Source organism: Erinaceus europaeus, chromosome 21 (genome assembly GCF_950295315.1).
Source record: "Erinaceus europaeus chromosome 21, mEriEur2.1, whole genome shotgun sequence".
NCBI classification, from domain to species: Eukaryota; Metazoa; Chordata; class Mammalia; order Eulipotyphla; family Erinaceidae; genus Erinaceus; species Erinaceus europaeus.
The window spans coordinates 10,284,390-10,308,945 of record NC_080182.1 but is presented as its reverse complement, the minus strand read 5'-3'; the positions used below and the strand labels follow the sequence as shown (position 1 = coordinate 10,308,945).

Genomic DNA, 24,556 nt, shown 5'->3' with positions numbered 1-24,556 from the left:
TGCCAGAATCTCCACTGCCTCCTTTGTGTGCGTGTAGAAGGACAGCTATTCGTATGCATGCTTGAACTGGCAAGACTTTTGTGATTTTCTGCAAGAGTCTTAACAAACATTATAGTCAAGACCAACATTCCTGGGAGAATCCCACAAATATTTTTACTTTCAGGACAGAAATAATACAACAACATAACTAAACATAGAAGGCCTTTTCTTTTAAAACGGATGTATCGCAATTTAAATTTGAAATTCAGCTGAATGTTAGAATTTTTTTTTTCTTGCCACGGTTATTGCTGAGGCTTGGTGCCTACACAATGAATGCACTGCTCCTGGAAGCCACTTTTTCCTTTCTTTCTCTTTTTATTTGATAGGACAGAGAGAAATTGAGGAGTGTTGGGGAGGTAGAGAGAGAGATAGAGAGGGAGAAAAGACACCTGTAGCACTGCTTCAGTGCTCATGAAGCTTCCCCTACACAGGAGGGATGTGGGGGGCCAGGGGTCTTGAACCTGAGTCCTTGCACATGTATGCTCAACCAGCTGTGCCCCTCGGCCCCCACTTTTTTAAAATATAAAATGGTCTTATTGGACCAGTACATCAATAAGTGATGTAATCCATGAGAATAAGGATGCCTTGTCTAGTGTGCACTTACAGGTACAGCATCTAAAACTTCTTTTTTTTAAATATATTTTTTAAAATTTTATTTATTTATTCCTTTTGTTGCCCTTGTTGTTTTTTTGTTGTTGTAGTTATTATTGATGTCATTGTTGTTGGATAGGACAGAGAGAAATGGAGAGAGGAGGGGAAGACAGAGAGAGAGGGGGAGAGAAAGACAGACACCTGCCGACCTGCTTCACCGCCTGTGAAGTGACTCCCCTGCAGGTGGGGAGCTGGGGGCTTGAACCAGGATCCTTACGCTGGTCCTTGTGCTTAGCGCCACCTGCGCTTAACCCGCTGCACTACCGCCCGACTCCCAGCATCTAAAACTTCTAATCATCATGTTGGAAATCTGAATAATAAAGAAAGCTGGGGGGTTGGGCGGTATCGCAGCGGGTTAAGCATAGGCGGCACAAGGCACAAGGTGCAAGGACTGGTGTAGGGATCCCGGTTCAAGTCCCCAGCTCCCCACCTGCAGGGGAGTCGCTTTGCAGGCAGTGGAGCAGGTCTGCAGGTGTCTGTCTTTCTCTCCCCCTCTCAGTCTTCCCCTCCTCCCTCCATTTCTCTTTGTCCTATCCAACAACAAACGATATCAACGACAACAATAATAACCACAACAAGGCTACAACAACAAGGGCAACAAAAGGGGGAAAAATGACCTGCAGGAACAGTGGATTCATGGTGGAGGCACTGAGCCCCAGCAATAATCCTGGAGGCAAAAAAAAAAAAAAAAGAAAAAGAAAAAGGAAGCCTGTCACCTTTTGGGGGCTTGTACGTGTTGACTGGAAGTATTGTACTGTAAAATGAATTATGAGGGCAGGGGTGATAGCTCACTGGGAAGGGTACTTGCCTTGCCTTTGCCTTTGCCCCAGACCTGAGCCTTTTCACCACACAGGAGGGTCTGTGGTACCGTAGGAAGCTCTGGTCCTGCCCCCACCTCCGCCTTAGCCTTTCCACCTCTCCCATCTTGTCTGTTTCTCTGAATGATAAGGCATCTCAAGAGCCGTGGAGTTTTGCATGTTTGAGACCATAGCTCTGAAAGAAAAAAAATAACCTAGTGTTACTGTAAAGCACCTCTGTCCTGTGACTCAGGATAGAAGCTTTGAAATGTGGAGATAATCTGGGGGGGGCGCAGGAGTTGGGGGTGAATCAGGCCTTTAGTGATGGGAGTGATGAGGAAGAAAAAGACTCTACTGTATGCAAACCATTAGCACCTCAATGGAAAAAAGGAAATAAAAGAAATTCAGGAAGGAAGGAGAAGGAGAAAGGAGGAGGAGGAGGAAGAAGAAGAAATAGAGATCACCTGACTAATCATAGAAGACATTTAAATCTGGAGTCGGCAGTAGTGCAGCGTGTTAAGCTCACATGGCGCAAAACTTACACAAGGGCCTGTGTAAGTTTCCCGGTTTGGGGAGCTGGGCAGTAGTGCAGCAGGTTAAGCACAGGTGGCACAAAGCACAAAGACCTGTGGAAGGATCCTCTGGTTCGAGCTCCCAACTCCCCACCTGCAGGGGAGTCGCTTCATAGGAAGTGAAGCAGGTCTGCAGGTGTCTATCTTTCTCTCCCCGTCTGTCTTCTCTCCTCTCTCCATTTCTCTCTGTCCTATCCAACAACAACAATAATAACCACAACAATAAAAAAACAACAAGGGAAACAAAAGGGAATAAATAAATGAATAAAAAAAAGGATCCCGGTTCGAGCCCCTGGCTCCCTACCTGCAGGAGGTCGCTTCATAAGCGGTGAAGCAGGTCTGCAGGTGTCTATCTTTCTCTCCCCCTCCTCTCTCCATTTTTCTCTGTCCTATCCAACAACGATAACAGCTGTGACAACAATAACAACTACAACAAGCACAACAACAAGGGCAACTAAAGGGGGAAAATGGCCTCCAGGAGCAGTGGATTTGTAGTGCAGGCATCGAGCCCCAGCAATAACCCTGGAGGCAAAAAAAAAAAGGCATTTAAATCTTATCGGGAGATCATAAGACAAGGAAGTCAAAAAGACTTGGGAAGGACTTAATATGCAGGAGACTCTCGTCTGCTGGAATTATTGGCTGTGCGCAGAGAAGCGGCCTATCAGAGATCTCTGGCTGACAACCAGCAAAGAATAAGGGCCTCAGCTTTACAAGCACAGGAAACTGGATTCTGTCCATGGAAGACCGTCATTGAAAAATGCAGCTTTTCTACCTCCTGTTTCCACATGTAAGAAATATTTCGGCTGTCACCTTGCTTCTAGAATGGTGATGCTCCGAGCAGAACATCCAGCCACCTGAACTTGACTGCTGACACAGAGAACATTGAGCCAATGACTCATGAATCAGGAGTTAAGACCCCAAATTTGTGGTAGTTTGTTACGCAATAGTAGAAACCAAATGATAACTTCCTTATCTGCCTCCCTACCTCCCAGGAAAGTGTCTCTCATAGATAATAAATAGTGAGGCATTGGGGCAGACCATGAATCTCAGGGGTGTTGTACACATGTTGTGCGTGGAGAAGTCCTCTCAGGTGACAGTGTCGCTGATGGACTGGCCGAGATGTGACTCTTGGTTTCTGAGCCTGTTTTGTGTGCATTTTACCCGTGCACACAGCAAGATAAAGGAAGCAAACTCAAAGACAGTTCAACTCATTTCAGTTCAAAGGAATTGACCTTGGTTTGTCCTTAGACTTTTTTTCTTAACCACTATTAGAAGCTACTTTTCTGGGCCCTACAAAACATGCAGTCAAGCAGCGTTTCTTTCTTTCTTTTCTTTTACTTTTTTAAAATATTTATTTTATTTATTTATTCCCTTTTGTTGCCCTTGTTGTTTTATTGTTGTAGTTATTATTGTTGTTGGTGGATAGGACAGAGAGAAATGGAGAGAGGAGGGGAAGACAGAGAGGAGGAGAGAAAGATAGACACCTGCAGACCTGCTTCACCACCTGTGAAGCGACTCCCCTGCAGGTGGGGAGCCGGGGTTCGAACCGGGATCCTTATGCTGGTCCTTGTGCTTTGTGCCACCTGTGCTTAGCCCGCTGTGCTACAGCCCGTCTCCCTGTAAGCAGCGTTTCTTTGCCTAATGCTTCCTGCACCTTTTTCTGCCTCCTCTGCTTTCTGAATAAATAGAATTATATGACAAGTATGCGGGACTTTAGTTCATTTAAGTTCCTGTCCTTGGTTCATTCCTAATATAATTTCTACCTAAAAATCTGAATAATGATTTGAAATTTAACCCAGTGCACTTCTTCTCCTTCTCCCCCTCTTCCTCCTCCTCCTCCTCATTTTTTTTTCCTCCAGAGTTTTTGCTGGGGCTCAGTGCTTGCACCATGAATCCACTGCTCCTGGAGGCCATTTTCCCCCCCTTTTATTGCCCTTTTTGTTGTAGCATTGTTATAGTTATTATTATTGTTGTTGTTGTTCGTTGTTGGATAGGACAGAGAGAAATGGAGAGAGGAGGGGAAGATAGAGAGGGGAAGAGAAAGAGAGAGACCTGCAGACCTGCTTCACCGCCTGTGAAGCGACTCCCCTGCAGGTGGGGAGCCAGGGGCTCGAAGCGGGATCTTTATGCTGGTCCTTGCACCTTGTGCCTTGCGCCACCTGTGCTTAACCCGCTGCGCTACCGCTCGACCCCCCAGTGCACTTCCGTAAGTCTGGACAGAAGTGGAATAATTTTCTTGCCTCTCCCTTTTTTCTTTTCTTTCTTTCTTTCTTTCTTTCTTCTTTCCTTTTCTTTCTTTCTTTCTTTTTTTTTTTTTTTTTTTTTGGTAGTTCTACAAGGAAATACAGAAAACCAAGTCACTGGAATTCCCTAGGCCTTTGCTAATGACTTTATCTCAAAAGCAGTTGTTCTTTCTAAGATCAAATATGTTGACCGATATCTGAAAGCGTGTATTTTGATACTTTATTGGCAATCCCAACATATTTTGAGGTAGTACTGTCCTGTGCCTCAGTCACTGTTTGGAGCTTCTGTAGATATCACAATAAAAATACATGGTATTTTGATGCTTGGGCTGTTGATATCAATCAATAATAAATAACACTTAAAAACAACCTCTACCATAGAACGTCAGTGTGTGTGTCATGGACCTGTATACACTGTAATCTTAGACCTTGTAAACCCCTGTTAATCACAAACAAACAAGCAAAACACCTCAACATCAATGCTATTACTTGCTTTACGCACAGGGTCGAATTGTTTAAGTTACACAACATTACTATTACCTGGTAATATATCCAAAGATTTTTTTTTTTCAAAAGTTCATTCAAGATCTTGAAATCTCCCTTCTTTAATTCTGTATCTTATATAATAATATAGCACAGATGCAGACTCTGAGTGAACTTTGTAGTCACACACAAGCTGTCATTAAATTGTCTGCTAAGGGAAAGAAAACACCAAATTGAAGTCCTCTCAGTGTCTTTCAGTGTTCTCATCTGGAGCTATTTAAGCAGTCTGCTTAGATGGCTGACATAAAGGAACAAAAGCTTACTGCGATGCACTCAATACCTTCACACTCCTTTGATGATTAGGGATGATTTCGAAAAGATCCCTCTTTTGTTTGGTTTTGGTTTTATGAAATTTAGATAAATATCTTGGCTCCCTGTCCTTCAGGCTACCCATAAACCATAGGAATGTCATTCTTTTATAATTTAGGACACAACAAGCCCATGTAGTAATATGACCTAGTGATTTCAGTCATAGTGCCCTACCACAACAGAACCCAAAATAAGATAGCCCTTAGCATGCTGTTCTGAAGCCTCTTCTGATGATTTTAGACCTGCTGCTGAAACCATTCCCTGAAGGTCAGCCACACTAGCCCGCTCAAGAGGGAGGTCTTGTCCTTGCAGATGGCCCGGCCCAGGTGCTGAGCTCCGAGTGAGTATCCCACTGCTCAGCTTGTAGCCAGCCTCGGCCACTTGTGACCTTGCCACTCATCGGATCTGTGGCACTGCGAGAGGAGATGCTGAAAGGAGAGGCACTGACATCATTTTTTAATTGTTTTGCTGGTGTGTTCACAGTACCGTTGTTGACGTGTGTGATACGATTTTTTTTGGTACAGCCTTTTAAAAAAAATATTATTTATAAAATGGAAATATTGACAAGACTGTAGGATAAGAGGGGTATAATTCCACACATATCCCACCACCAGAGTTCAGTATCCCATCCCCTTCCTTGAAAGCTTTCCTATTCTTTATCCCTCTGGAAGCATGGACATAGGATCATTGTAGGGCACAGAAGGTGGAAGGTCTGGCTTCTGTAACTGCTTCCCCACTGAACATGGGTGTTGACAGGTCCATCCACACTCCCAGCCTGCCTTTCTCTTTCCCTAGTGGGGAAGGGCTCTGGGGAATCGGAGTTCCAGGACACATTGTTGGGATTCTCTGTCCAAAGAAGTCTGGTTGGCATCATGCTAGCATCTGGAACTTGGTAGCTGAAAAGAGAGTTAACCTTCAAAGCCAAACAAGTTGTTGACTAATCATGAACCTAAAGGCTGGAGTAGTGCAGATAAGGAGTTGGCGGGCCCTCCTTATTTGTAGATTGCTAGTAGGCATCTTTTAGTTATATTTCAAAGGGCCTGTGGCTATACTAGTTCCCCTCCCCCCAGCCTGAAACTTGATATGTAGGTGGATCCTAGTTATTGTCAGAGGAGATGATGTCATGGTTGGAAAAAGGACCAAAAAGCTGGATCAGGGAAGAGATAGCTCCCAAATATGGGAAAGGGGTGTAAATATTGTTGACTGTAAACCCCATCGATTTGATGTGGTCTGGAGCTCATATTCAGCTTAGGAGCCTATGTGACCTCTGCATCCCTGTAGATCTGAGCTCACATTCTGTGTTCATGAGTAGGCATGTTCCAAGCTGCCCCAGTATCAGGACCCATCTTCCTCAGGTGGAGCATAGAGTATGTTGTCCAGCCTCCCTTTATAGGATGGAACCTTCTCTACCGTTGTTGATCCAAGTTGAGAACAAAGTCTTATGGGGGCCCACAAAGGGTTCTATTGTGTTGTTCCTGATAGAGATGACTGGTAACATTGGGGAGAGGGATTTATTCGAGGTCTAGGCCTATCAAGTCTGTTTGGGAGACTCAGAACTCCCAGAGTAGGGTCCCAGCTGATGGGAAGGCCTGGTAGTGACTAAAGAGTCATCACTAAAGTATGCCAGTCTCTTGCCCTTATTCAGCTTTTACAGTCCTTACTTTGATAAGGTTAGCTTTAGAGTGAGTGAGGGAAGTGTAATAGGAAGTAGGTGAGGAGGGGATTTAAGTCTAAGTAGACACTGTTTCATTATGAACTTTATACTGACTCATTGCAGACTATTGTGTACTTTTGCTTTCAGGTATATATTTTGCCCTAGTTTATGGATATATGTGACATTATGCTCTATCTTATGGGACCTAGTCTATATATAGGTTTTGGGATTTTGTTAGGAAATGAACTTACTGGAATGGAATTAGAGAATCCTCTGAAAGGAAAGGTCTCACCCAAGTAATGAGGCTGAAGGGTTGACATTCCATGTCTGATGTCTCTGGACACAGTCTGAAGTGAAGCATGCCGAGGTGGTACTCCTTGCATTGATCAAGTTGGGATCAGCAGTTGCAATATCCTTTGGTATAAATTGAGAGAAGCTTGCAGGAAAGTGAGCCCCACGTTAGAGGTTCCAGGACTGGGGGAAATATAGGCTCTATAAAGGAAGTGGGAGGTTCCTGCTGTCTTAGAGTTTAAGAATGCAATAGATAGTTATTGCTGTAATCAAATTATTTGGCAATTGTGTTAACTTTGCGAAATCCTTTTGTTAGGAGTTGCTGTATCATACACAATATCACCATATTTTATGTCCTTTGACATTATTTGTATATAGCTGTACCACTGGTTGCTTCTATTCTCCCTGTTCTAAGCTTTTAAGAGAGTCTACATATCAAAGACTCAGCCTATGGTCTGTGCTTTAAAAAGTTTGAGCCATTCAACCAATGTTCCCCTCTCATATTAATTAAATAGTGATTTATATGACTACAAATTAATAGGAGTGTACATAAACACCATTCCCACCACCAGAAGACTGTGTCCCACCCCTCTCACCCCCCCATGCAAAGCCAAACATCCACCCTCACCCTCAACCCAGAGATTTTTACTTTGGTGCCCTACTCCAACAAATTGTTAAGTAATCAGGAACCTAAAGGTAAAAATATAGCAGATGGGGATTTGGGGTCTTTAGTTTAGTAAAAAAGCTTAAAAGTCTATTTTAGGTATATTCTAAGGGGCCCGTGACTTTAATAATTTTTGCTTCAGCCCCACAGCTAACATGTAGGTGGGCTATAGGCATTGTCTGGGGAGATGGTGTCAGAGTTGGGAATAGGACTAGAAAGCTGGATCAGGGCAAAGAATATGGACCCCAGATCAAATCGATGAGGGTCACGGTGATACAATTTTTAATGCGGTGCTTGGGAACCAGTCAGGGGTCTCACATGTGTGTGATAGTGCTGAGCTGACACCCTGCTCAAGTTTTGTTCTGTAGTTTGAGAGGGAGAAGGCAAGAGAGAGGAAGAGAAAGAGGGAGAGACACCATAGCATGGTTCCTTCATCCATGGAGTTGTGTCCTTGGTATTGTTCATGGCGCTCCTGTGTGGTGTTGGGGTAAGCCTAGGGCTTGGTGTGCTCTGCCGCTGAGCCACCTCCTCACTCAAAGAAGACGAATTTTTTGAAAGATTAAAAATAAATCATGTGAGAGAGGGAAGCTTGGAGCAACACTGTGGGACATGTGGTGCTGGGGATTGAACTGGGAACGACAGGTAGACAGCCCCTGTTCCTTACCAGACTGAGCTGTTTCCCCAGCCACAGGAGATTGATGTTTTTAAATGAAAATTTCACACATTGAAATCAAGTGAGTATTCTCTCTTTATGCAGAGGATAAAGTGCGTTTTGCATCATTAGTCAGTAGATATATGCCGACAGGCTATATAGTGGAAGCAAAGTTTATTATAGAAGCAGGAACACTACTATATATGATGCCCTTGGATATTTCTGTTTTGTTATGATTAACAAATTGCTAGCCAATCTCCTGCAAACTCATCTCATTATTTGTTTATTGACCACCTCCCAGAGCTAGGAAGCCTAAGGTACTTGTGTGTTTGCAGCTGTCCTTTCTCTCTATTCGCTTTGAGCTCTCTTGAGTTTACATTTGGGTCACTTTTCAAGTCTCTGAAACATCACTGAAATTTTTAAAAAATATATTTATTCATTTATTCCCTTTTGGTGCCCTTGTTGTAGTTATTATTGTTGTTATTGCTGTCGTTCATTGTTGTATAGGACAGAGAGAAATGGAGAGAGGAGGGGAAGACAAAGAAGGGGAGAGAAAGACAGACACCTGCAGACCTGCTTCACCGCCTATGAAGTGACTCCCCTGCAGGTGGGGAGACGGGGGCTCGAACCGACCTTTTTGTGGCTGATAGCATTCAGAATAATGTAAGAACTGGAGTGCTGGAATTCAGTTACAGAAAGCAGACCGAGGAGGTAGTCCAGGCCACCCTGTCCATTATGGAAAGACTGAGCAGCAAATTAGTGGGTTTTCAGTGTTGTGCTGGATATGGAACCAGAGTCTCACATGTGCTTCTCCTGCCTAAGCTTAACCTATTAGTTAGTTAGTTAGTTAGTTAGAGAGAGAGAGAGAGAGGCCTCTCCACCATCCATGGAGTTCTTGCTATTCTCACCTGACACCAGGAGTCAAAAACAAGAGCCTCCCTCACACATGGGAGGCAGGTGTTCTGTCACCCCCTGCCTCTAGATCTCGTTTTTTAAAGAGCAAATTAGGACTGTTTCTATAGTAGCATCTTAATAATTGAATGTGTGTTTAATTGCTGTCCTGAAGAGGCTTGTGCTGTGAATGGATGCTCTGGGCATGAATAGTGGATAGCCGTGGTGTCTGTGTGCTGACTTGTAGCACTGAAGCCTCATCCAGTGGGGCGGAAATGAGGCTCTTATCTGGGTGGCTCCCACGGCAAAGTGGCACTTTCCAGGTGGACAGTCATGAAGGCCCAGGTTGAATATTCTAATCAGAACCTTTATCCCACTAACATACTCAAACCACAGGAAACGGATACATTTGTTTTGAATCTTGAGAAATCTCTCTGTATCTCAGTTGCCTTAACACATATATTTTTCTTGCCTCCATGGTTATCCCTGGGGCTTGGTGCCTGCAATATGAATCCACTGCTCCTGGAGGCTATTTCTTTTCTTTTTGTTGCCCTTGTTGTTTATTGTTGTTGTTGCTGTTGCTATTATTATTATCATTTTATTGCTGTCATTGTTGTTGGATAGAACAGAGAGAAATCGAGAGAGGACGGAGAGACAGAAAGGGGGAGAGAAAGATAGACACCTGCAGAGCTGCTTCATTGCCCCATGAAGTGACCCCCCCCCTGCAGGCTCGAACTGGGACCCTTACACCAGTCCTTGCACTTTGTGCCGTGTGCACTCAACCTGCTGTGCTACCGCCATGTATTTTTCTACTTACTGTGATTCTTAAGTTTTTTTACTTGTTTTTAAAAATATTTATTTCCTTTTGTTGCCCTTGTTTTATTGTTGTAGTTATTGTTGTTGGATAGGACAGAGAGAAATGGAGAGAGGAGGGGAAGACAGAGGGGGAGAGAAAGACAGACACCTGCAGACCTGCTTCACCGCCTGTGAAGCGACTCTCCTGCAGGTGGGGAGCTGGGGGTTTGAACCGGGATGCTCACACCGGTCCTTGTGCTTTGCACCACCTGCATGTAACCTGCTGCGCTACCACCCGACTCCTGATTCTTAATTTTTTTAACCCATGTGCTTCTCTTTATCAGTGTATTATTATAGACATAGACTCTAGAGAAACTAGATAATAAGCTCCCTTTCTATCTACCTGAAGTTTTCTATGAAATAGGCAAAATATATACCTACAATGTTGGTATCATCATACCAAATAAATTCTAATTAAATTTAAGGAGTAATTTTATAAGCTGAGATAGGAACCAGCAAGCTATACCTTGTGGGCCAAGGTTGCCTACTTTCATAAATACAATTGTATTGGAATACAGCCACGCCTGTTCATGTATTTGAATTATTTATGTCTGCTTTTACACTGTGGTGACAGAGTTAAGTAGCTGCTGTGAAGACTGTGACCCACAAACCTAAAGTTTATCACTTGGTTTTTTACAGGAAGAAGTCAACTACCCCTAAACTGAAGGAGCATCCTGAGATTGGAGTATTGTTCTTAGTAACAATTCACCTTTGACTTGAGACTATTTTTCCCTAAATTGCTTGAAAAAATTCTCTTGTCATTGATGGCGATTTATAATTAGATTTGATAAGGAAAAGTGTCAGGATTTTTTTTTTTGGGTGATTGGTGCCTTCTTTTGTAATATATGAGGTCATTAAAACCCACTGTATATTTCTTTCTGAGTGCTGAGAAGCGAGCTAATGGGGCCTGTATGAAAGGTGTGCCATGTGTGTGGCATGCTCGTAATTTACCTGTGCAGCTTGGCTGGTTGCATTATTTCAGTCCATGTCGCCTGTTTTGATAATCTTTCAAATAATTGTGAATCGTAATTAATCTTTACCTTCCTAAATATCAGCTTGAGATTTTTACTTGTTTTAAACCAAGAAGCTCTAATCTGATAGTCACTTGCAAAGAACTCCCATATTTCTTGCATTTAATAGATGTCCTTGGCTGGATTGAAAATGAACCATTAATTATACGATTTCTTGGTCATGGAATTTAAACAATTAAACATGGGGGGGCCACTGTACACGATATTGAACCGTAGTTTGAAATGAGTGACTTGACGTCCGGTTATCTCTTCTTTTTGACAGACTTGTAGAAGAAAGCAAACTGATCCCACTCATTTTTGAAGTAATTCTGGTAAGAAAAGAAATGTGTACCTGAATTTAAAGTGAATGTATTAGTTGTTGAAATTCTGACTGTGTTTTATGGCTGGGTTCTAACCCTAACTCTCCCCAGAGGATTTTCTTTGTCCTCCATATTGGGACTCAGTTTCCTTGTCCAAAACTCATGTCCATTGATGAAATCATCCTCATTCCACAAACGCCGTGCTTTTTTATTTCTACTGAGCTAAGCATTGTGTTATCTAATCTTGAAGAGATCCTTTCTCCATGCACACAACCCGGGCTCATGCTATGTTCCCACAGTATGGAAGGAAGGATGGGTGCTATGGTTTCACTCTCTCCCACCGGCTGTCTCTTTCTAAATTATCATCATCACTGTAATAAATTCTCCATTATTCAGTATGAAGCCCTCAAACTGGGCACCGGGTCACCAGTTTGATTCTTATGGGTAGAAAGTTGTCTTCCTCAGAATACAGAATCACATAGCTCTTGTAACACTGTTTTTTTTTCTATCCACAAAATGCAAGTTAATTGAAAAGTATCTGCTAAAACCCGTCCTCTATTGTCCTTTAAAAATATGAATCAATTAAAGCTGCGTAGTGATGCACATGGCTGCAGGAACATGGCACTATATGTAGTGTCACTGTGCCCTTACCAGGTTCAAGCCCTCAGTCCCCACCTGCAAGAGGAAAACTACAGGGTTGGTGCAGTAGGGCTGCAGGTGTCTCTTTATCTTTCTCTATCTCCCCTTTCCCTCTCAATTTCTTACTCTCTATATCCAAAAAAAAAAAAAAATGAGGGAGTTGGGCGGTAGCACAGCAGGCTAAGCACATGTGGCGCAAAGTGCAAGAACCAGCGTAAGGATCCTGGTTTGAGCCCCTGGCTCCCCACCTGCAGGGGAGTCACTTCACAGGCAGTGAAGCAGGTCTGCAGGTATCTGTCTTTCTCTCCCCCTCTCTGTCTTCCCCTCCTCTCTCCATTTCTCTCTATCCTATCCAACAACAACAACATCAATAACAATAACAATAATAACTACAACAATGCAAAACAAGGGGCAACAGAAGGGAAAATTAATAAATATAAAAAATTTTAAAAAACGAAATGAAATTTTTAAATGAATTCATTTATCATGTTGACATTGTTTTACATGACGACGTATGTCTTACCGATACAGTTTTGTCACTCTTCTGATGAATCCTGGGTCCTCACATGTGATGACTTGTCATTTTTGCTGGTTGTGTCACCAGCCAAGCACAGGTATGAGGAGATTTTAGAGGCAGTATTTGGAGCAGAAATCAAGAAAAAGATGAAAGGGTGGGGGAGGGAGTACAATGGTTATGCAGAAAACTTTCCTGGCTGAGGTTTCAAAGTCCCAGGTTCAGTCCCCCACACCACCACAAGCCAGAACTGAACAGTGCTCTGGGTCAAACCAAGTATTAAAAAGATGGGGAAACATGGAGAGAATGACCTGCCCCTAGAGGAATTTTGCCTCTGCTGAATGTTTTGCGTGCCGCCCCACTTTCAGTAGAGTATATATGAGGTATTAGTTTGTTGGGGAATTGGATTTGCTTTGAAGGGCAGTGGGTGAAGTACATTTCTGGCCTGGCTTGGCTTCATAGTTGAGCACCCAGCAGGAACAAAACTGTGTAAACTTAGCCACATTTGACTTTCACCTGAAAAGAGGTTGTCATTGCAGGCGCCACTCTCGGGCTGTAGAGTAAGAACTTCAGAATAGGAAAGCTGTCAAGGGAGTGGACTAGGTATGGATTTCTGGGGGTGGGAACTGTGTGGAATTATATACCCCTCTTATTTCTATGGTCTTGTCAATATTTCCATTTTATAAATAAAAAAAAAAAAAGAGTTAAGACCTTCGTGGGCAGATATAGTTGAGCACCCCTCCCATGGCAGAATGGTTTTGACCTGTTAAGGTCAATACGGCTTCTTTGACTGTTGATACAAAGAGTTTTCACTCTGGACTTTGATATCCCTTTCAAGGTCTAAACACCACATTGAGAATTTCTTCTAGTAACCCCCTCCCCATACTTGATTAATCTTTGTGTAACGAGCACCTTTCAAGGCTTCACATTTTGTAAACTGCAGCTACTGTTTAAATGATCAGTGTCAGGATGGACCCATGTCTTTGTGCTATAGCTGCTGTAGGCAGTGAGTAAAGGTGACATCTCCTTTCTAGGCCAGGATTCCTGTCCTTCTATAGCTCTGGCCATACAGGCATGTCTGAAACAATCCCCTCTCTAACCACACACCTTGATTGCAGGGTATTGGGGTTTGGGTTTGTTTGTTTGTTTGTTTTATTTTTTGCCTTCAGGGTTATCACTGGGACTTGGTGGCTACACTACAAATCCACTGCTCCAGGAGGCCATCCCTCCCCCCCCATTTTGTTGCCCTTTTTGTTACTGTTGTTATTGTTGCTGTTATTGTAAAGAACAGAGAGAAACCAAGGGGGGAGGGGAAGACAGAGAGGAGGAGAGAAAGATAGACACCTGCAGACCTGCTCCACTGCCTGTGAAGCGACTTCCCTGCAGGGTGGGGAAAACTGGGGCCTCGAACCTGGATCCTTATGCTGGTTCTTGCATTTTGCGCCATGTGTGCTTAACCTGTGGCACTACTTACTGCCTTGCCCCCAGCATAGTATTGTTTTAAAAAGAAGTCTTGCTGTTGGATAGACATATAAAAAATTTGGAAATCACTGATTTGGGAACAGGACTTTGGTGTCTTTGAATAGCATTTCACTTTGGTCTTTTGAGCTGAATAGTCTTAATTTTCTCAGTCTGAATACACTTTTTAATCAGTGAAATGCCATTGTAGCAGTCATTCTATCCAATATTACCTTGTCCTTTCTAAACTGTTGTCATCAAGCTAGACATAATAGAGTATTTTATTGATCCTATGATTCATAGTTTCCCCTGGATGTTAACATTTCTGCTACTGGCATGGACATTTCAAATCAGTGGAAGTTTACAATTCCTTTCAGTCAGTTCACCAGTTTTGTCATTAAGCCTTAACCAATTTATGTCACTTTTCTTTTTTTTCCCCCTACACATCCCCAATGTGATATAAAACATGTCTGAATAAGTCTAAAATAGCTCATTGAATAAAAAAAATCAGAATTCTAAGTAATAAAAAAACATGTTATAGTTTAGTTAACAACATATTTTTCTTATTGATAAAATGTTAATACATCTTCGATTTGGAGGATTTTAGATCAAGGAAACTCTATATATTTCCATTAGGTTTGATACCTAAGTTTTAGGACCTAATGATATATATATTGCATTTATCATAGCTTATACAATGATTTGATGCAAATGGGGCAGTGAAAAGATTATATAGGGCCTTTTATACTGTATCTGTCTTCTAGCCATCCATAAAAAATAGAAAGAAGGAAGGAAGGAAGGAAGGGAGGGAGGGAGGGAGGAAGGAAGGAAGGAAAGAGAAAAAGAAAGAAGGAAATAGAAAACATTGCTCCACAGTCTGAAGAACTCTCAGAAGGCTAGAAATGGACCTACCCTGTGATCCTGCAATTCCTCTCCTGGGGATATATCTGGAGGAACCCAACACACCCATCCAAAAAGATCTGTGTATACCTGTGTTCATAGCAGTATAATTTGTAATAGCCCACACCTGGAAGCAACCCAGGTGTCCAACAACAGATGAGTGGCTGAGTTAGGTTGTGGTCTAGATGTACAATGGAATACTACTCAGCTATTAAAAATGGTGACTTCACCATTTTCAGCGCATCTTGAATGGAACTTGAAAGGAGTCAGATTAAGTGAGATAAGTCAGAAACAGAAGGATGAATATGGGAAGATCTCACTCACAGGCAAAAATATAAAAACAAGATCATAAGGGAAAACACAATGCAGAACCAGGACTGGAGTTGGTGTATTGCACCAAAGTCAAAGACTCTGGGGTGGGGTGGGGGGAGGGTTCAGGTCCTGGAACAGGATGGCAGAGGAGGACCTAGTGGGGGTTGTGTTGTTATGTGGAAAACTGGGTAATGTTACACACAGACAAACTATTGTAGTTTACTGTCATCTATAAATGATTAACCCCCAGTAAAGAAATAAAAAAAAAAGAAAGAAAGAAAATATTGCTCCAAAACAAAGGACTCTGGGAGGGAGGACAAAGAGAGGTTTGCTGGTGGTTGGGGTGGTAGTGAGGGTCTTTTCTGGTGCACAGTGTTGGAGGGACCTCTACGGGGGTGTGAGCGTTTTGCAGATACTTGTTGAGGGAAGGTGAGACATTGTACCCATCTGTCAACAGCTGTTTTGTAAGCCACTGACTGCCCCCAAAAAATGATTTTCAAAAAGATTCTAGCCACCCCCCCAAAAAAAAAAGACAGCAACATTTAATTCAGATGATGATCCTTGCCGACCTTTTCATGACATTGTTTGTCTGTTTCAGCGTTTTTTATCTTTTTTTTTTTTTTTTTTTTTGGTCCCCAGGGTTATTGCTGGGGCTCTGTACCAGCACTACAAATCCATTGCTCATGGCAGCCATTTGGTTGGATAGAACAGAGAGAAATTGAGAGAGGAAGGGGAGATAGAAAGATAAGACACCTGCAGACCTGCTTCCCTGCTTGTGAAGCTTCCCCCCTGCAGGTGGGGAGTAGGGGCTCGAATCCAGATCCTTGAGTGGGTCCCTTGCCTAGTACTGTGTGTGCTTAACTGGGTGTGTGTGCCATTGCCTGGCCTCTGACAGTACTTTTTATCTTAATGTTGAAAAACGAAACTGAAGAATAAAGCAAACCCCCCCCCCCAAGGGGAGCAGACAAGACAAGACAAGGAAGCAGAGGACATGAAGGATGCTTTGGATTAAGCTAACCAGAAGTTTCCACACAAACTTCCAGGTCTAAGGCAGCCTGGATCTGTCTAGTGAATGCAAGTCACCAAGGATTATGAGCCATTGGGAGTACCTGACGATTTGACCGTAGACCGTAGGCTTGATGGGTGACCTGGGAGGAAGGCATTCTTTATTGCCCTTGGCTACTTCCCAGTGCTCAGAGTTGCTTTTAAAAGTGTCTGGAGTATGAATTTGGATAGATTATCTTTTGAAGTTTGCTATAACTGTAATCTCTCTTCATTTGATTTCAGTGGTTTATGTCTTTGTCTACTCTAGTAAATCATCTTAATGCTGAGCAGTATAGACAAACTGTACTTTATTATAAAGATCTTTATTCATGGCAGATTTTTCCAATATGTGCCAAAATACTGTTGTCATGATATTTTACGAGTCTGCTCCAAAACAAACAATCAAAGAGCAATTTCAGTGGCAAATGTTAACAATAAAAGTGGAATTAGCAGCACTCTAGCTTGACAATGTTGTTTTAGCAGTTCTCAAAGATAACAGCTGAAGTAAACTTTAGTAAACCTTTCAAGTCAAGTGTATCTTTAGAAGAGTTTCTTTTCTTTCTTTCTCTCTTTATTTTATTTTATTTTATTTCTCAGTGCCTGCACTATGAATCCACTGTTCCTGGAGGCTGTTTTTTTCTTTTGTTGCCCTTGTTGTTTATGGTTGTTGTTGGATAGGACAGAGAGAAATGGAGAGAGGAGGGGAAGACAAAGAGGGAGAAAGACAGACACCTGCAGACCTGCTTCACCACCTGTGAAGTGCCCCCTCCCGCCTGTGGGGAGCGGGGCTCAAACTGTCCTTGGGCTTCTCACCATGTGTGCTTAACCCACGGTGCTACCACCTGGCCCCCGAAGAGTCGCTTTACGAACTTTTGGAACTTAGAGGATTGAGTCACTGAGGCATGGACATAGTCAGTGTAGCACATCACATTCAATAGCATTTTCAGTGCTGTGCATTCACCAGCCTCTTAAACTTACTTTTTTTTTTTCCATCCTAGTTGCAAACCATCTAATGTGAACTGATTCTTGCACTGTGCTAAAATGACAGTTTCATTCCAAGTTTTATGCTTGTGGGCATGGGTTTCTGAAATTGAAAACAAGATTTGATTGAAATTTCAAAATGCTTGACTTAGGAGGACACTTTCAAAGATGTACAGAGAATATTTACTCTTTGTGTAAGAGTACATGGCTGCAAAGTGTGGGTCTGATTCCTCAGTCCCCATGGATATCTGCAGTGATGATGAGAGTTACCTAACAGCTAACTCTCTGCTATATACAAAGATCACTTTGCACACTGCTGAGGTACTGCCATTACAATTTGTACTTTGCGTTTCTTCTTTTTTGATGAGGGGTGGGGTGAATGGGTTTGCATGAACCTGTATGTGGTTCATGCTATACAATTTGTATTTGCAGAACATCGCTCTTGAAGCTAAGAACCTATCCATTGGTATTGGACTGAATGAACAGAATTTGCCCAGGAAGCAGCTGGCCAGTTAATTTCAATCTGACTGATACCATGTAGCTAAACAAATAGAGTGTAGGCTAAGCAAAATAAACTTCTGTTAGTAAATTTGGGGAAAATAATCACCTGCTTTGGGACCAGGTGGTGGTGCACCTGGTTAAGCACACACTTACAGTGCACAAGGACCTGGGTTCTAGCCCCTGGTCCCCATCTGCAGGGGGGAAGCTTCATGAGTGGTGAAGCAGGGCTGCAGGTGTCTCTCTCCTTTTGTATCTTCCCCCCACCACTCTCATTATAAAAGTGTTCCCATTTAAATATTATATATTTCCTTGTTATTGAGTTAAAAGAGTTATTTTTTATATCTACATTATTTTGTCTTATGTGTGTTTTGAATATTTTACTGGCGGTTTGACTTTTCATTTGATAATACAATCACCTGAAGGGTTAATTTTAATATGGTCCAAATACTGTTTTTGTATTCGAATAACATTCTTATTCTAAATACAAAATTCTGTCAGAAATGAAATTTTTAAATGAATTCATTTATCATGTTGACATTGTTTTACATGACGACGTATGTCTTACCGATACAGTTTTGTCACTACTACTGTCTCTACCCAATAATAAATCAATTAAATATATCCAATAGTAAATAAATTAAATCCAATAATAAATTAATGAAATCTATCCAATAATAAATAAATAAAATCTAAAAAGGAAAAACAATAATATGTAATACATCAAATTCATTTAAAAATGATGGATTGAGGTGGGGGGCTAGGTCATGGTTCTCCTGGTCGAGCATGCATGCTTAAGAACTTGGCCTCAGGCCCCCAGTCTCTGCCTACTAGGAGAAAGCTTCACAAGCAGTAAGGCAGAGCTACAGGTCTCTCTCTCTCCCTCTCTATTTCCTTCTTACCTTTCAAATTTTATCTCTATCCAAAAATAAATAACAACTTTTAACCATGATGGATTTTATTAAGGTAAAAACTACATATTGTCCTCCTTAAAAATGCTAAAATTAAGTTTACAATATCTTTGATCACTCAAAGGACACATGTCCAGCGTAGCTTCTTCCAAGCAATTGGAATATTTTGTTTGCTTATCTTGCTCATTTCTAGTTCGGCTCTAGGTTCTGGGAATTAGTTTGAGGAAGCAGATAACATTCCTCAATATTCCTTCCTTCTTTCCAAGGGGACAGCTTAGATAAATGGCAGAGGAGATAAATCTTGGGGCATTAATTAATTTATTTCCCAAGGAATAAAATGCTGTCACCCCCAAGTTGGGTCCTTTTTACACCATTCTGTTTCAGGACCCCAAACCTCTCCAGCTCCTTCCAAAAAGGAAATGCTAGAAAAAGCTACTCCTTTTGGTTAACTAAGGCAGGTATTCATTATTAGCATTTTTCTTTTGATGCTCTTTGCTTTTGTTTCCTAGAATAAGCAAGAATAGTCACAATTGATGCTCTTACTCCGATCTGTGAAAGATTTTTGAGACTGAATCAGGTAATCTGACACACTAAAATTTATGATAGAGAAAGGAGAGGTTTTTTTTTAAATTCTCAAGTGACATTGCATTTTGGATTTATTAGAACTACCAGGCTGAAAAAAGGCTGGTGAAAAGCCAATAAAGATGGGTTACTATTTAGGATTTGTAGGTTTGCTTTGTTGGTAACAAAAGTCATACATGTAGAGAAAGACTTCAAACAGAGATGTCTTCTTCCATAATATCACAACGGACAGTTTAATACATAATCCTAGTGTTTTTCTACTTACATTATATCTGTTTCAGTTTTATTTTGTTGTTACTTCACTCAGAGCCTACCTTTTTTCAGGAATACACACACAGAGAGACACACATGGGCATACACACACACACAGAGGGGGAGAGAGAGAGAGAGCAACTGCTGATGTGAGCAACACTGAAGAGATTACATTTGCACATCAGGATGAGTTTTCATTTGTTTTTGAGAGTTGATTTGTCAGACCAAGCTATATACATTTTTTATACTTTAATATTTTATTTCAGCTTAATATTGTAATTTTCCACATGGCAGTAGTATAAAACAGTATCTGGGTAGGAGAAGAAAGCATAATGGTTATGCAAAGTGACTCTCAACACATCAATGATAAAGACTGCGTTCAAGTCACCATAATGATAAGCTGACACTAAGCGTGCTGTGAAGTGACTCAGTGATGGGGAAAAGGCTCCAAAGTCCCAGGTTCAATCCCCTACACTACCATAAACCAGAGCTGAGCAGTGCTCTGGTAAAGAAAAAAAAAAAAAAAAAAGAAAAAAATATATATGTCTGATTTGCCACATTCACATTATTACTATATTACCACATTTCCTTTCTCTCTCTTTCTTTCTTTCTTTCTTTCTTTCTTTCTTTCTTTCTTTCTTTCTTTCTTTCTTCCTTCCTTCCTTCCTTCCTTCCTTTCTTTCTTTCTTTCTTTCTTTCTTTCTTTCTTTCTTTCATTTCTCTCTCTCTTTCTTTTCTTTCTTTCTTCTTTACCAGAGCACACTGCTCAACTCTGGCTTATGGTGGTACGGGGATTGAACCTAGGACTTTGGAACTTCAGGAATGAGAGTCTTTGCATAACTATTATGCTGTCTGCCCCCACCCAGTCATTTATTTCTGTTTTGACCTTTACATCTTCACGTCAGAGTCAAAAGTATCAATATTTTTAGTGTATAACTTCTATGTTTTTCTGTATATGTATGAAAGACCTTCTTGGCAAGATTATATATTTTCATCTTTTATTCTATACATTTATGGTTTAATGATTACATCTTAAATCTTTTCTTTTTGAAATCACTTCTTTCAAAAAAATTTTTATTGTCTTTATCTTTATTTATTTATTGGATAGAGACAGCCAGAAATTGAGAGGGAAGGAGAGAGACACCTGCAGCCCTGCTTCACCACCTGCAGGTGGGGACCAGGGGCTTGAACCTGGGTCCTTGCACACGGTAATGTGTGCGCTCAACCAAGTGCTCCACTGCCTGGCCCCAACATCTTAAATCTTCGCTCCCAAATACTTATTTCATAGGAATGAGTAAACACCTAGCTTTTCTCTTCACCAGACTTCCTTTTCCCCATCACTCAGCCACTCCACAGCACGCTGAGTGCCAATTTATCATTATGGAGACTTGAGCGCAGCCTTTATCACTGACCTGTTGTTTACTCTTTAGACTGTCACACATTAAGCTGCACATATTTTCAATATGTAATTTGATGATTTTTATTTACAGTCACATAAGAAGCATATTCATCGCCCCCTCCACCTTCATGCCCCCTTTTGTCATCTGTCACCTCCAAGAACCTATCCTAGAAAATTCCTTTTTATAAAGATTTATTTTATTTGTTGCCTCTGAGGCAGAGGGAGCAAGAGAGAGGAGCCAGAGTCCCACTGTCTTCCATGCAGCTCTGGGTGTCAGACTGGAGCCTCAGGCACGCAAGTCCCACCCACCCACCCACTATTAATTGGACTTTCTCTGTGGTTTCCCAGACAACTAGTCATTTGCTTTCAGTCACTGTCGATTACTTTGCACATGGCAGATTGCACATAACGAGTTTTATATAAGTGAGCAATTTAAAAAAAAAAAAATTCCTGGCTCCTTTCACTGTGAATTTACTTTGAGTTCATCAGTGTTGTAATACACCTTGGCATTCCTTCTCTTTTTATTGTTGGGATATACCACGCCTTATTTATCTCTCCAAATCTTGATGCTCTTTGAAGCTATTGCAATTACTCCTGTGAACATTCATATACAAGTGTTTGTCCTATTGTCATCTCTCACAGGAAATGTACCTAAGGGTGAAGTGACTAGGTTACATGCTAGGTCCATGTTTCACCTTTTAAGAAATTGAAACTATTTTTGAAAGTGACTGTGCTATTTCAGATTCTCTTCTGAGAGGCACAAGGGTTGCCATGGCTCCACACTCTCCATAACAACCTGGTCCGGATAATTCTTTCAGTTTTAGACATTCTGATGGATTTTTTGGAAGTGGCGTTGTGGTTTCGATTTGTATTCCCCTAATGACTTCCATTATTGGGCTTGTTCTCCATCTGGTTTTGCTACCTGGCAAAGTATCATTATAAAAGTGTTCCCATTTAAATATTATATATTTCCTTGTTATTGAGTTAAAAGAGTGATTTTTTATATCTACATTATTTTGTCTTATGTGTGTTTTGAATATTTTACTGGCGGTTTGACTTTTCATTTGATAATACAATCACCTGAAGGGTTAATTTTGATATGGTCCAAATACTGTTTTTGTATTCGAATAACATTCTTATTCTAAATACAAAATTCTTGCTAAAATCACTTGCACAAAATTGCTTCTATATTTTTCTATTATAGGCATAGTAATCTTGCTCTTACCTTTAGATCTATGATCTATTGGCATTGACTCGAGGGTATTTTATAAGTGAGAGTTGCAGTTTATTTTCTTTCTTGAAATGAGCCAATTCTTTTAAAATTTTTTTTTCTTCATTAAGGTATTAATGGATTACAGATGACAGTAAAATACAATAGTTTTTCTGTCATTTGTAAAACTATCTGGTCCAGGACTTTTATTCTTGGGAAGATTTTTGATAACTTTTAATTTATTTGGATGTGATTGTCTTTTCATATTTTCTATTTCCTCTTTGTTTAATTTTGCAAGTTTGTAGGAATCTAGGAACTCTTCCATTTTTTTCAGGTTCTCTAGCTTGGTGGCATATAGTTGTTCATAGAAACCTGATACTTAGGATTTCTGTTGTGATATCTCCTCTTTCGTTTATAATCCTATTTATTTGCATCTTCTCCCTTTTTTTTTTTCAGAGAGTCCTACTAAGGGTTTTCCAATTTATTTTACTCTTTCAAAGAATCAGCATTTAGCCTTGTTTATCTTTTGTCTGTTCTCTGTGGTTTTCAATGTTATTTCTGCCCTAATTTTAGTTTTTTCAGTCCTTCTGGTTGCTTTAGGGTTCCTTTGTTCTTCTTCTAAGTATTTAAGGTGTGTACTCAGGCTGTTTATTTGATCTTCTTCTTGTTTCCTAATGTGTGCTTGTATGGCTATGAACGTCCCTCTCAGTACTGCCTTGGCTGTGTCCCAAATATTTTGATATCTTGTGTCTTCATTTTCATTGAACTCTTGAAACATTTTGATTTCTTCCTTACATTCCTCTTTGACCCAGTAGTTGTTAAGTATTATATTGTTGAGTTTCCACATTTTGGGACTTTTACTCATTTTTTGTTTATTGTTAAGTGTTAATTCAATTCCACTGTGGTCTGGGAAGGTGTTTGGGATGATTTCAATGCTCTTGAATTTGCTGATGCTGTCTTTGTGACCTAACATATGGTCTATCCTTGAGAATGACCCATGTGGACTTGAGTAGAATGTGTATCCCAGTTTCTTGGGGTGAATGACTCTGAAAATGTCCAATAGTTATAGTTTATCTACTTCTTCACTCATTTGTTATTTCTCCATTTCTGATGATATCACTCTCAAAAGCTTTTCTCACTCCTGTTAGTGTTTGGATGTTGTCCTCATTCCTGTTTGCTTAATTCCAGATGTTCTGTAAAGTTGAGAGAGAGTGTTGTTGAATCCTCTTACTATTCCTGTGCTGGTATTGGTATTTTGCTATAAGCTCTTTCAGAAGATGTTTGATGTACTTAGATGGTCCCTCATTGGGTGCATAGGTGTTAATAATTGTGAAGTCTTCTTGGTTGAAGGATCTTCTGAGCTACTTCAGCTTTCAGCTCCTTAATTACCTCAAGATAGTTCTTTCTTTCAGAGTCTCATTTGTTATTTGTCCATTTCTGATGATAGCACCCTCAAAAGCTTTTCTCACTCCTGTGATTATTGTATCAGTTAGTGTTTGGATGTTGTCTTCATTCCTATTTGCTTCTGTTTGAGATTTTTTTTTCTGGGGTTTTGTCCTCGTTCTTTCTCCAATGTTTCTTTTTTGGTCTGACCCATTATATTTGGTGTGTCATGACTTTTACACAAATTTCCGGGGTGTTGCTGCTTTTATGTGGTGTGCAGTGGTTTCTGGTCTGTTGGTTCCTGGATCCCTGTAGCTGGTTGCCTCTAGCCTTCGGTGTGTTTCAGGAATGGGTGGAGCTGTAGCTGCTTTTGGAAGATGGAAGGTATGATCTCTTCTGTTCAGATTGAAGAGAGAAGTGGATGATTGGAACTGCAAGACGGTACCATCTTCTGCTGATGACAGCTTCTACAGTCCTGGAGAGACCCTCCGTCACTACTTTTCAATCCAGTGATCACACTTACCTGGATTGACTTGTGTTCATATCAGGTACTTAAGAGTTCATTCTTGGGGCCCGGGTGGTGGCACACCTGGTTGAATGCACATGTCACCATGCTGTAAAAGGACCCAGGTTCAAGCCCCTGGTACCCACCTGCAGGGAGAAAGCTTCACAAATAGTGAAGCAAGGCTGTAGATGTCTCTCCTTTGTCTCTCCTCTCTCTTCCCCTTCCTCTCAATTTATGGCTGTCTCTATCCATTAAATAAATAAAGATAAAACATTAAAATTTTTTTAAAAAGAGAGTTCACTGTTGCAATTCTTAATAGCTTTTTTTTTTTCCTTGATTCCTGAGGTGAAGCACAGTGGCTGTTAAAGCTTTGTTATGTTGACAGTGGATTGTCTGTGATTTATCTTCCTTGTGGTCTGTGTGAGTGAGCCTGATCCAGAGGGTTTTTTTTTTTTTAATTATAAGGTTTTTTTTTTT

At 41.0% G+C, this 24,556-nt stretch overlaps 1 protein-coding gene across 5 annotated transcripts in view; it reads left to right on the top strand.

Moving 5' to 3' along the window:
• Positions 1 to 24,556, top strand: part of ULK4 (unc-51 like kinase 4) — a 511,677-nt gene that overhangs the window by 205,442 nt on the left and 281,679 nt on the right. For 4 of the 5 annotated variants that reach the window (XM_060180360.1, XM_007517784.3, XM_060180362.1 and 1 more), the window contains one exon: positions 11,455 to 11,503. In XM_060180360.1, coding sequence (XP_060036343.1) covers positions 11,455 to 11,503 — 49 coding nt within the window. Of the gene's footprint in view, positions 1 to 10,800; positions 11,118 to 11,454; positions 11,504 to 24,556 lie in introns of those variants that run through there. The other variant, XM_060180363.1, reaches the window with a different exon arrangement.